The 13,265-nt window shown below is 37.0% G+C and overlaps 1 protein-coding gene across 2 annotated transcripts in view; it reads left to right on the top strand.

Annotated features, from left to right (window-relative positions):
• LRP1B (LDL receptor related protein 1B) overlaps nucleotides 1–10,622 on the top strand; it is a 623,130-nt gene extending 612,508 nt beyond the window's left edge. For both annotated transcript variants that reach the window (XM_086896592.1, XM_086896593.1), the window contains exons 88-92: nucleotides 517–593; nucleotides 2,704–2,794; nucleotides 5,112–5,256; nucleotides 6,274–6,372; nucleotides 8,738–10,622. In XM_086896592.1, coding sequence (XP_086752718.1) covers nucleotides 517–593; nucleotides 2,704–2,794; nucleotides 5,112–5,256; nucleotides 6,274–6,372; nucleotides 8,738–8,878 — 553 coding nt within the window. In that variant the 3' untranslated portion in view covers nucleotides 8,879–10,622. The remainder of the gene's footprint in view (nucleotides 1–516; nucleotides 594–2,703; nucleotides 2,795–5,111; nucleotides 5,257–6,273; nucleotides 6,373–8,737) is intronic.
• Nucleotides 10,623–13,265: the final 2,643 nt, after the last annotated feature.

Below are 13,265 nucleotides of genomic sequence, written 5' to 3'. Positions count from 1 at the left end.
TAGCTGTGTGTAATCCAGGCACCTGGCTCCTGGAAGATATATTCTGAATATAAACAGTATTTAGGGCTTTCTGAGGTCAGGAGGTGCTCCTGTCCCTTTAGGATAATTCTTTATTCTTTGACTGTCATGCCTGCTTACGCACCCACACATGGATATAGTCCTGCAAATAAATACCTGGTTATAAAGTTCAACATTTAGAAAGCTAAAATGCTAATATACCTTTGATGAAACTTGTTTAATCATTTGAGAAATTAAAAAAGAACTCTGGAATTAAGGTCACAGTAATAACAACAGGAATCAAATATACAAAGGCGTAGTTTTAAACTAAATCCCTACTCTGAATGTTGTCACACCGTGGCAGAGTCCTGCTGGCTCCTTCCATGAGGCTTCTTGTTGGTTTTGTAGCACTGTTGTCATTCATGTAGCTCTTGAGAAGATGCTGGTGCTCTCTTTCATGGGTAACTGCGTTAATAGCTGACATTTATTAACTTTTCCATCGCAATTGGATCCTTTCAGATGTTCAGCCAACTGGTCAGGCACACAGTGTGAGAGGCCAGCTCCCAAAAGCAGCAAGTCTGACAACATCAGTACCAGTAAGTACTTCCAGTAACTGCTGTCACTTGTCAAATTTGCCTCACTTTAGAAATCTAAGCCTTGAGCTATTTTGAAATGTGACTTTGTGTCGTGAAAAATGCTCATTACTTATTTTTCTTTAAACGAACAAAATATAGATATTTCTCTGCTTTTTGATTGCCATTTGGTGCTGCATGAGGCAGTTTGGATGCAGTTCTTAGGACTTACACTCCCTGCTCCGAGGGCTAGCTGCACTTTTCTTAAGGAAAGCATATCAGGTAACAAGCATTTGGCCATATCAGCCCTATGCAGGGAACTGGTGGGAGACCTCTGACCATTTAAATCCTACTGAAAGCATCAAAAATAGAGCTGTAAGTAGCACATAACTTTTGTATTGGCTGTCTGCACAGGGGTGAATTTTACCTACTGTGAAAATCGGCCTGAAAGTAAGAATAGCTCCTGCTGAATATTTTTAAACACGTCTGTAAGCATAAAAGGATGGCAGTGCTGCACTATTGGCAGCTTAAACTGGACAAGGTTTCCTGCAGAGTGCTGAGAGTGCTGCTGGTGCCCTGCTGTACCTGCCTTGGTCACAGTTAGCCCAACTGGGGCAGCCCAATGAGCTATTCAGGTCAGCTTGGTGCTTAGATAAAACCTTCCCAGCAATCCCCACAAGTGAAAGAGCACTCACGAGCTGGAAATGGGCAAAAAAGCAGGCAGAACTGGGATCACTGCTTCATTGTGAGGGTATAACCACTGTGGTTTGGGGAATGGGCTTCTCCTGGACCCCAGGCTGCACCGTGGCCACCAAATGGCAACTCCTGCCTGATGGGATGTTTTTCAGGGCTTTTTCCTCAATGTTTACATGCCAAGACAAAATTAAGTTCTTTTTTTATTTTTTTTATTTTTTTTATTTTTTTTTGGCACCTAAGTAGAGCTTAATGCAGTTATTTATCAAATGTTTTCTTAAAAGAGCCTTGTTGTAATATCCCTTATATGCTGAATCTTCATAAACTGAAGTGAATGCTTCGAGGATGCTTCAAGTTTTTATTCAGTACTTCATTTCGTGTCTCTGACAACCTGACTTGGCTTTCAGGCAGAAAGCCTTCAGGCAGAATTCAAAGCATTTTTCAATTCTTTATTTAGACTGTGCTTAATGTAGAGCAGACACTGCCAGCAGCTTATTTTTTTTTTTAATAAATCAATACATGTTGCCAGTGAAACAACCGGCAATATTTTTGTTTTCCACCAGTTAAGGATTGTGATATTAAAGAAAATACATGCCACTCCACACTGGCTTTATGCTGGACTCCTGCTTTTATAAGTCCTGTATTTATAAAATAAAATTATTTGTTGCATGTATTTCTTTACAAGCAAGTACTTAAAGTAAGGCTCAGAAAGAAGGATACAGTTGCTGACCTTATTTTTGCAGATAGACTCATTTCAGTGAAATTATCTGCCAAAATAATGTGAAGCCCATTTTGTTCTTCCCTGTTCCCTCCTCTCCTTTAACATCACTGTCTGATCTGTGCACTCTTTTTCTGCTGCATTAAGCATTATTGTAGTTTTTGTGATTGCCTATATCAACATAACAAAATTGCTGGCTCTCATGTAGTAAAATGCAGCAAAATGCAGGAATGTACCAACCATCTAGAAATGAACACTGCTCGCTGTTTTCTTATGTTCTCACAAATAAAGATAATAACCTCTAAATACTAATGAATTCTTCAACCAGAGCCAAGCCTACTGGATATTTTAAATTAATAATTTTGTGACAAACTGCTGAAGATCCTGGTGGCAGTCAGTGGCCGTGCCTCTCCAGTCCAAATTGTTCAGCAGTTCCAGACTTTCCTGGACTACTGCTGGAAATGAGGGCAGTGAATTAGCCCAAAGAATATTGGTATCCAAAAAGAGGAAACCCCTGATTTGTTTATAAAAGTACTTCTGTGTACACTATTCTCTGTAATGAAGGTGGCTTTTCATTGATCAGCATTAAAATCTCAAATTGATGAGTGAAGCTCATCACCTGAAACTGCACTGTTGGTGTGGGAAATTACAGTCTTTTAATTAATTTAACTGTTTTACAGCTGTGAAGCCAGGATTATTCAATGCTATTTCCTTCTGTTTTAGGAAGCATAGCAATCATTGTTCCTCTTGTTTTACTGGTGACTTTGATCACTACTCTTGTAATTGGACTATTTCTTTGCAAAAGAAAACGAAGGTAAGTAATTTTACATTGATTTATGAAGTAAAAAAAAACCCAACAAACAACTTTAAAGTATTTGCATCTTTCCAATATACAAAGAATCACTTTATGTGAGAAACACAAATGCAACAAATGACCCATGACTTGTATCTGGAGGCAGTGAATCAGTTACATTTTTGTTCTTACTGGAACAACCACATCTGTTATTGATACTTATGTTCCTCATGGAATAGATAAAAAATTGTAGTTCATACCCACTTTTCCCAATCCTGACAAGGCTGTGTAAGTGTTAATAACTTTATCCAGAGACTTAGAGAACATAATTAATGTGTTTCATTGAAACCACATACTCAAATTTTGAGTATTGTTTACCTCTTCAAGTTTTATTGAAGATATAAAAATTACTCAAAATATTTACAGTAGAGTCCCAGCCTTTTCCTCCTTACTGTGTTCCTGTAGTATCTTGCACAGGAAGCCAAATTCCAGCACCCAGTAGGGAGTATCTTCTTGAATATTTCTCTTGAATTCAGCTGCCTTAGAGCTGGTAATGATCTTGAGGACTTGTGTTTGACTTCTTGACTTTGGGCACTTCTCCCAAGGCCAGGGGAGGCAGGAGTGCTTCTGCTGGGTGAGACACCAGAGAGAGCTGCAACCCTTCACATGCTCAAAGAACATCATGTTGATGGTGGTGCAGATTTAGCAAGAGAACATTCCTGGTGATAAGGACATGGCCCACTGGGGAAGGCAGAGTGGGAATCAGAGAGCAAACCATTTACTTCAGGCCTGTAGCTGTCCTGCTTGCTGGCCTTGAGCAGCTGGCTGATTTTCTCCTGGGGCTTGTTACCCCACATCTGAAACCAGGATAATGTCTCTTTGTTAAGTCCTTAAGAAATAAGTGATGAATCTGCTGTTTCTGCAAACATGGCCATTTATGAGAATATTTTAGTGCTCCAGGCTAAAAGAATTGTTTAAGCTACTATGATCTGGCATCACATGCAGTATCTCTCCCCGCTGCAAACTCTGGTGTAAACTAGTGAGCATCAATTTTTAAAGCCTTTTTGTAAATCCCATAAGATAAATACATTTCCTGGCCATACTGTTAGTTATGCTGACCCTGCCAGACTCCATGGATGTCATTATGTGCTGCTGCACCTAAAACACCAAGTTTAGTGATAGCCAAATGCTGAAAGCAGTTGCTGCTCTGTAAATTATTTAGGTTACTGAGAATCACTCGTTAAATAATAGATTTTCAGTAGAGAAATAGAACTAGCCTCAATAAAGGGTTTTCTTTTTAAAATGATATTTGAAAACGTATTTTAAAGTTATTTTATCTCTTCAGAGAAGACTGTCAAATATTAAGCTAGGTGTAGTTGTTCAACACTAGCATGCCACTGTTAAGTGCCTATTTTAGGAAATATTTTTTCAATGACATTTCTGAAAAATACAGATCATTTAGTATATTGGATTTCAGACACTGACTGCATCTAACTCAGCCAACAAGAGGACTCGACTGTTATCATCCTGACTGTGACCTCTCTGTTATTCCCTTGTAATTCTAGAGAACATATTGCATTGGGAAAAAATTACCCTCTTGAGGTTATTTCAATTGCTCGGGCTTGAAATCACCTCTTTAGCTAAAAGAAATGAATTCAGCAACAGAAACAATTCAGCTCAATCACTTATCTTTACTGATACCTAATTCAAGGTTAAAATTAAGGCTCTGTATTATATTCAAGATTGAAAGAAAATTCAGGTTGAACTTGAGTGTCCAGTTACCACTGGCTGGGAATACAAGCTGGAACAACGAGAAGTTCATACATTTTTAATGCATCGTGATGAAACCATTTTCTTGTCCTCAGTTTACAGCTGACTTTGGGCAGCTGCTTTGAAACAGAAGTGAAATGAATGAGCAAGGGGATGTGACTCATGTTCTCTCTGTCCTCACCCCTGCTGGGGATCCACGATGACTTTGCAAAGCTTTCCTTGGAAGTGAGGGAAATCTGGAAATAATTGGAGGAAGTCAGGGTTGTAGATAGTGAGTTAGCACTTTGTATGGATTCGTACCACAACAGCCAAACCGAGAAAAACAATAAAATTCTGCTTCTAGCTTCTGTGAGATCTATACATAGATCACTTCTTTGATTCAAAAATGGAAGGATTTTATGATCGTCTCTGCAGGAAATGTTTTTTCTTCCTGTTGATCTTAGAGATTAAAAAGAAATAAAATACCCAATGACTTGCTAGAAAGTTCACTATCTTCTTTTTTTTGTGTGTGTGTTTTTTTGTGTTTTGTTTGTTTGTTTGTTTGTTTTTGTATGTTTACACATTACAGGACAAAAACTATCAGAAGACAACCCATGATAAATGGAGGAATCAACGTAGAAATTGGCAATCCATCATATAACATGTATGAGGTGGGCCATGACCACAGTGAAGGTGGTCTTTTAGCCTCAGATTTTACTCTAAATGCAGAAAAGGTAATTTTTTTTTCTCTTTCTAGTGGCAACCCTATTTTATGTCTTGCAAAGGTTTTGTCTTTAAATGTAACGAATAGAAATGTAGAACAATGACATTTAGATTTAGTTAATGAATATAAAACCAAGTTAGATTTCATTAGAGTAAATGTCATGTATATATTAACAGCTGTTTTGTAGTCTGATGTTGCCTGATGGTCATTTTTCCTAATGCCTGTATTTTATCAAAATAGAGTTAGAAATTACCTACAAAACTGAGGTCTTTTTTTCAAGGCAGATGTGTCTGTGAGCTGGTAAACCACCTGTCCTTTTAGCCTAGTGGCTAATATTTAAAATTGGAAATATATTATTGTCCAGCTTCTGAAGCAGGAAAGAGTACATGCATATGAGAGTAACTTATTTCACACGTGAAAACTTCCCAAGGCACAAGGAACTGGGGTTGCTGACGGGACAGATAGATTAAATGTTTGCACAAAGCTAGTAAGTATTATCATTTCCTTGTAAGAGATGCTGTCAGTCCTGCAGCAGCACTCCAGTGATTGAAGTCCCTGAGTGATGTGACACGGGATGAGCGGGGTAATGCCGCGGTATCTCTCGCCGAGCTCCGTAATCAGACACACACCAAAGGGCAGCCATCACTCTGTGGCATTTCTGACAAAGCAATAACGGGATTACTGATAGCTCTGGGAATGTCAGCACTGAATCACACGGGCAGTGTGCTCGGTGCGCGAGGTAAGCTGAAAATGGAGTTACTCACTGGAGGCAGAGTGGCTGAGCCAGTGCTTATTGTGAAGCCTGGCCCTAATCCTGAGTGGAAAATGGTCATGAAATGCTGAATTTTATTCTTGTGTTGAATGTAAGAATTTTTCGTGCTGGCGATTATCTGGAAGGAGGTTTTTATAAATGCAGGTGACTCTAAAATAATGTTTTTAGTTGGTGCACTGTTTACTTAACAGTGCTGATAAGTACACATGGAAAATGCTCTATTGGCACAGAAACTGAAATTTTCTGTTTACACAGGCCAGATACATAGGGGGAGGGTCCACTGCATTCAAGCTTCCCCACACAGCTCCATCAATCTACCTAAACTCTGACTTGAAAGGACCACTATCAACAGGGGTGAGAAATGATGATCCAAGTCCATTCCATTCCACCACAGTCCCCTTCTGAAGAAAGTTTGTCTGTCATTTTCCAGTAGAGGCATTTTCTGTTTGTTTTTGTTTTTCTTCTTTTAATGGAATGAAGAATGACAATAAATAGAACATTTTCTATTTGAAACAAAGGGTCCCCCTGTGCATACAAAATTTCATCTGTACCCATCATTGTAACGTGATCTAAAACTGCAAATGTGTCTTTGCGAAGGAAAGAAAAACTGTAAGAAATGTGATGCTTTGCCATAATATTATATAAATTTAGCATGGCCTTCACAGCCATGTATCCTGATATATTTGCAATTTGCATGTAATTACAGGCATTTAGTGAAGTTTATCAAACTGAAAGATGGTTCCAAATAATGGAAACAAGTGTTTTTATTTTAGAGGAATTTGATGTTCATAAAAGTTAACAATTTCCTTCAATATTTGCAAAGCATATTTTAATTATTCCCATTTCAATGGATTTGTATCATAAAAGAGCTCCTTCTTAAACATTGGATTTTTTACTACAAGTTGCAAACATTGAGATTTAAGATACCAAAGGGACATCAATATGACATTCATTTTCATGTGCCTCAATATATATCCATCTTTTGTGCCATTCACGTTCTTGCATGACTGTAATACGTTGTATTTGGAATTTTAATAATTTTTATGGGGTGTGTTTTTTTCTGATGGAGCACAGAACCATGGATGATGAAAGCCAGAATATTCACTCATCTTTTAACTTTTTCTCTTAAGTTCTGGTCACTCCAGCTTCTTTGTGTACCTCACAGTATTCTCTTGTACAGTCAGTGCCACTCAAAGAGGTATCATGAGGCAGACCCTACTATTATATATAAATTTTAATAACTCAATAAGGCACTGCATAGATGCCAAGGGTCTCTGCTCTCTTGTGGTTATCATCCTTAATAATGGTTGTCAATGATGTAAAAAAGTCCTGACGATTGAAACAACTAAATTTCTGATTATAATTATGACCAAAAAAGTAAAGATCTATGGGGATGGACAGGTAGAACTGAGAGTAGCTTTTTTTTTTTTTTTTTTGAATTAAATAAATGTGGCTCACCTTGTTCTGCCTCCTTTCCAGGAAAGTCTGGACCACGAGGCAATCACTTTTTCATCTGTAATAGATGGAAAGGGCAGTTTTTAACTCAATAACTGAGCAGCTGGTGTAGCTATCCAGCCTCAGGAATATCTGAATCCTGGGCTCAGGAACTAAGCTGAGCAACAAGGAAAGGAAGAACCAAGACTAAAGTCATTCTTCATTCCTTGTTCCCCAGGATATACTCAGGATATTTTTGATATCCTATTCAATATGGTAGGAAAGCCTAACCAGTTCTTGTTTGGCCAATTCAAAGTTTAGCCACTTCTTATTAAATCAAACAAATTAATTTCCCTTTTTTAGAGCTTGTTGGTGCTCCACTCAGGATCTGTGCAAGCAGAGCAGTGCTGATAAATTAATTAGTTCTAAAAACAGGAGGGTTTTGACCACAAGGTGCCCTTTCCTGTTATCATGGGTAAAATCTCAACTCTAATTTCATAGCAAAGTTCTCCTAGAGACAATAAAGGCACAAAGTATGAAGGTTGTGGAGACTCAGGGGATTTCTCACACAATGAAGTGCTTTGCAGCATTAAAAATGGACTTGTCCTATGCTGAAGTGCCACTCATTTCAACAGATGTTTTTCATTACAGTCCAAACCACCAAAATTGCTGAGAAAAAAACTTCTCAATTTGTAACTACTATGATATATATTAACAGTTATGCTGGTTTATTATAAAGTTTAATTTACATGACGAAAGTCTTGAATTTTTTGGTCAAATCATGTTGTGTATTTGGGCCACAGAATTCGAAAACATGGTCAGCTATTGATGGGATGCTGATGTCTTAGAACAGGTAATATATGGAAACTGTTGGCTGCAGTTTTCTACTGTTAAACTTGTCACATGGTCTCACAGTGCACCTTCTCTATAAACTCCTTCATATCTATTCTGAAATCTTCCAGTGTAATAAGGTGGACAAGTCAACCTCAGAGACATTTTTTCAAGGTTTTTCATTTAATTTTTGTCGATGTTTTTATGGTTTTAATATCATTATCTGCTGCATGTCATGTCTTTGGTTACTTTAATAGCATGTCTCATCGTGAATTTAATTTTCAACTAAATAATTAACTCATCATCAGGTTTGCAGACGTCCAGGTATCTATTAAATATGTCCTGTTGTATTTTATGTGTACCTGTTCTTGCTTTAACCAAGCCATTTCCATTTCCATAAATGCTGATTTTGATTCAACCTGACTGATCTAATGTTTGCTTAATTTCCCTGCAGCCAACAAATTACGCCAATCCAGTATATGCAAAGTTATACGTGGATGGACAAAACTGTCGAAACTCCTTAGCAAGTGTTGATGAAAGAAGAGAACTTCTTCCAAAGAAAATAGATATTGGGATAAGGGAGACTGTGGCATAATCTGCTGTTACCTTTTATACTCTGTATAAATGTATAAAATATAAGGATTACTTTTCTATGTACCAACAGTATTATAATTGTTTTGGCATCAGCATTACCTCTGTTTTTTGTTTGGTTGATTGTTTTCTGGGTTTTTCTTTTGCTGATGACTTTTGACTGACCATTTGTAAGGTATTTTTATGAAAAAGAAACTGCACTACGGTACAATTTACAACAATGCTGCTGAAATAACACACCTTTAAATTTGTTAAAATGGCAAACAACATATTCGTTTGTAGCGTGAAAATGAGCAATCTATTTTCTATGAACTTTTTTGGTTCTACTTAATCAATGAAGATGGTATCTGCACTTTTTCATTATGTAGTCTGGAAACTGTAGTACAGTGTGTAATTTTGTTTATTTTAAATGGTGAAAGAATGATTGAATGGTCTACTCTCTTCTTTGTGCCCATTAGAATTTCTCTTCAGATCCTGATGAAGCTAGATAACTTTTCACAAACAAACATAACTTGCTTTTTAATTAGCTTTAGGCTGCCAAGAAGTAAACAAGACTATAGAGGTGAAACATCTAATGATCTGCATGAACACAATGATTATGTTTCAGAAATTCAGTGACTGTACATGATATACTAAACATATATACCATGTAAACAAGCTTTGTATTTATTAAAACCTTATAGAACATAGTAACGATATATCTTGGAAGCTGAAACCTTACTTGCTGTGGGACAAAGCATACCAACTCCAACAGGCCTGTAGGACAGTAGCCACCCTAGAGCACAAGAGGGCATTGCCTACACATGCTTTACATGTTTATTCACTTAATCACACGCAGTTCTTATGGATTGATAACTCCCCAACACACAGCGAGCAGTAGGGAAAAAGCCAGACCCCAAACCTTAAGCACACGCAGATGGATCACAGCATTCGGTTTTGACAATCACAAAAAACCCCCCTCACACCTGTTCAGTGATATTAAAGGATTCAAAACACAGCAGTTTCCTAAAATTGAGATAAACTGTGGTATTGTGGAGGGAAAAGGAACCAAGCTGTACATTAGTGACACCTTAGCAAAGCCCAAGTTTCAGCAGTCTGGGTTCAATATCAAAGTCCAGTATCAAAAGTGAAAAGCATCAGTATCAGTTTCCAGCACTTTTCTGACCTGGCCTGTTTTCTGTTGTTGCTAAGAGGCAAAATCGACTCACCTTTTTTAATTTTGATGGAAATAAATAATGCGATTACTTTCAGGTTTGAACTGAATCAGAATATTTTATACATAACTTTAAAGGCACAAACGACGTATTCACACATTTACTGTGGAGGACTCTTCCTTCCTCTGCTAGACATGACTGACTTTTAGCTATCATAATATATTAACCTAACAGATTAAATATGTTTGTGGTTGCTCTTTATTCCCTTTGTACAAGCATTACAAAAATAACTGCTGTTTTATAAGAGATTTTTGTTGTACTATTGTGCATGCATACTACCTATTTCTAAACTTTGCCATATTGGGGCCTTTATAAAACTCTTGATTTATGTAATACTAGTGCAATTTTGCTTGAACAATGTTATGCATATCATAAACTTTTTCAGGTTCTTGTTTAAGTACATTTTTTTAAATTGAACAGTATTTTTCATTTTGGTTATAATAGTCATTTTGCCTATGTTTCTACAATGAAGTGTTAAATACTTTATAAAAAAATTGTTGACTGATTTATTTAAATGAAAATCTACATACTTAATTCAGTGTGTTGACTAATTTTTAAATTTAACTTATAAGATGAAAGCTAAAGAAAGAGCAAATTGAAGCAAAAGAACATTACTTTGTACAAATGGCTAAATCCCTTTTCTTAATGAAAATTTTTGCTTTTTATACAAATTCTATTTGAATGTTTTTGCAGCTCTGCACGTGTTTGGATGACTTAGGTGTATAGCTGTATATTAATGTCAATAGAATTTTAAAGCTATTATTTTTTCTATAAAAATACTGTATTAAATAGTTTCATACCACACAGTTACGATTCCACAGGTTCTGCCTTTGTTCTGCTGACACCATCAGAGATGGAATAGGCCAGCTTCTTTTATTTCTTATTTCTTTTTTTTTCCACAATTACAGTTGTTATAAAGCATAAGTAGCTGGACATTTCAGAAACTTTACCATTCATTTTCTGGCAGAGAGTCTCTTATCTTCAAAACTCAGGTACATCTAAATTTTATCTGGTGGATATAGAAGTAACACAAGTTTTAAAACATGAACTCTTGCACAGGCCTGAGGAATTTTATTTATTGTGATGTCTCACTTTCCCTTCACTGAGGCATTTTATTTACTTTACAATTGCTTGAGAGTTTATTACTTTATAAATAATAAATTTATTTCCTTATAAGTGCACAGTCTATGTAAGGAGAGCTATTAAATATTTGATATTAGATCACAATGAGGTCACAAGTACGTAGGCAGAAATTTGATGGAGATGCTGAGCCCTACCACTGCCACACTCAATAATCTTTAAATTGCACATAGGTGCAATAATCTACAATGGGTTTTTGTTTGTTTGTTTGTTTGTTTTACTTTACCAAGGCTCTCCACAGGAACTGATTCCACAATCCTTCAGCAGCCCCAGGACCCCCAGGTTCTGTGGGTGGGCAGAACACACACAAGGAGCTGGAGGCTGAAAGATTGAGAACCTCATCAATTACTTAGATGTGCATCCCCATAAGTTCAGTGAAATGGTTTTTGCAGGAAATCCTATAAAATTTTACAAGGGACAAGAAAAATGTTTAACTTTTTTACATTCCCACAGCCTTTTTGCTGTTGTTAAGGGCACAGATTCAATGTGGTTTTTAAGTTGACACAAGCTTAGAAGTAAAAAAAAAAAAAAAATATTGGTTGCATCACAGATAGAAGTATCTGTCTCTTCAGAGTGTAGCTGTAAGGCTTTTCCTGGTTGCTTTCCTGTGTTCAGTGAACATTCAGGTGAAATTCCAGTTCTGTACTATTGCACAGAATTCATGGGTGTGAAATTTTTCTCCCACAGTACTAGTGATTTTCCTTAGCAATGAGAAGCTGTCTGTGGGTTCCACCAATATGAGGTGTTAAAATTATTTATGGAAATGGAACTTTTCATTGACTTTGTTCTCTTAGGCCAAGGAATACCCACCTTTTCATTCATAAGACAACAAAAAATAAATCTAAGTTTGAAGGGGGCAAGATATGCTCCATCACAAAGTGGGTTCAAAAATTCTTTGCTGAATGAAGAATCTCTATGCAAAACATGAAAAACAAAGGATTTGTTGAAAATTTTATAGTTCTGTCTAATGGATTTTTTATTTCCCCACAGAATGTATTCTAGTTTATTTACATAATAGTGCAGTGGAGTCTCTGCCTTGTGATTGGGCCTCTTGGTCTATACAAGAGTTTGCATAAACTCTGAATGATGACAACAAAATTCTAAATGACAAATTGAGATGGGTGATGCTCCTGGTACTCTGATTAGTCACTCCACACAATTGAGATTGCCAGCATCAATGCACTCCTGTTGATAAACACACTAGGAAACAGATCTGAGAATATTTATTTTGAGAATATGTATTTTGATGTGCATATTCTAATTGATTCTTATTTCTAAGTCAGTCATGCTGTTTGATGTTTGCAGAAGCAAAGCTCTGTAGTAGAGTACCTTTAAAATTCCTACTTCAGTCTATTTCCTAGCAGTGAGATTGCTGAGAAACTCCAAATGTAGCTGCAAATGTCTTATTTTTATCAGAATCAGTGCAGCCACAGATATTAACTGAATTTGTGTAAACATTTCAGAAAATCTGTGAAAGTGCCTAATGTATCAGGATAGAAACAAGTATCTTCTCATGCATCCCCTTTTTGGAGGATGAGAAGATGATATAGGGAAGCAATGTCAGTGATGATAAAAGGTCCTCAGGGTTGTCAGCCTTAAAAGTGAAGATATTTTTCATGTGGAACAAGCAGACCAACAATGAATCTTGTCTGTCCAACCCCGGGCATCTCTGCAAAAGTACTGAGGCATTTGGAATTTTTCAAGTCTTAGCTGGACAGAAGGATGGCTGATGGAGGGAAGGATAATTTGTCATCCTAGGTCACTAATTCATCGTGCTTACCATCCCCACATGTGAAATACAGACCTCATGGAAGAAAGGGTTTCTCATTCAGTGCCCATATTTTAAGGTGACAAAAAGGAAGGAAAAAGCACAAGGAATCCTTTTGCTTCCCTGTGCCAGCTGCACATCACTTGGTACGTGTTGTGCCTCTCATGACCTCTGACTGTGATGTTCAAAGTCAAACTTGTATAGAGGGAACTGTCTGCTGGCCTCAAAGGATGTTCAATGAGTTTTCCCTGGAATGAAGATAATGATAT

Source organism: Cyanistes caeruleus, chromosome 7, assembly GCF_971803275.1.
Source record: "Cyanistes caeruleus chromosome 7, bCyaCae1.hap1.1, whole genome shotgun sequence".
In the NCBI taxonomy this organism is placed as follows: domain Eukaryota; kingdom Metazoa; phylum Chordata; class Aves; order Passeriformes; family Paridae; genus Cyanistes; species Cyanistes caeruleus.
This window is presented reverse-complemented; position numbering and strand designations above follow the sequence as displayed.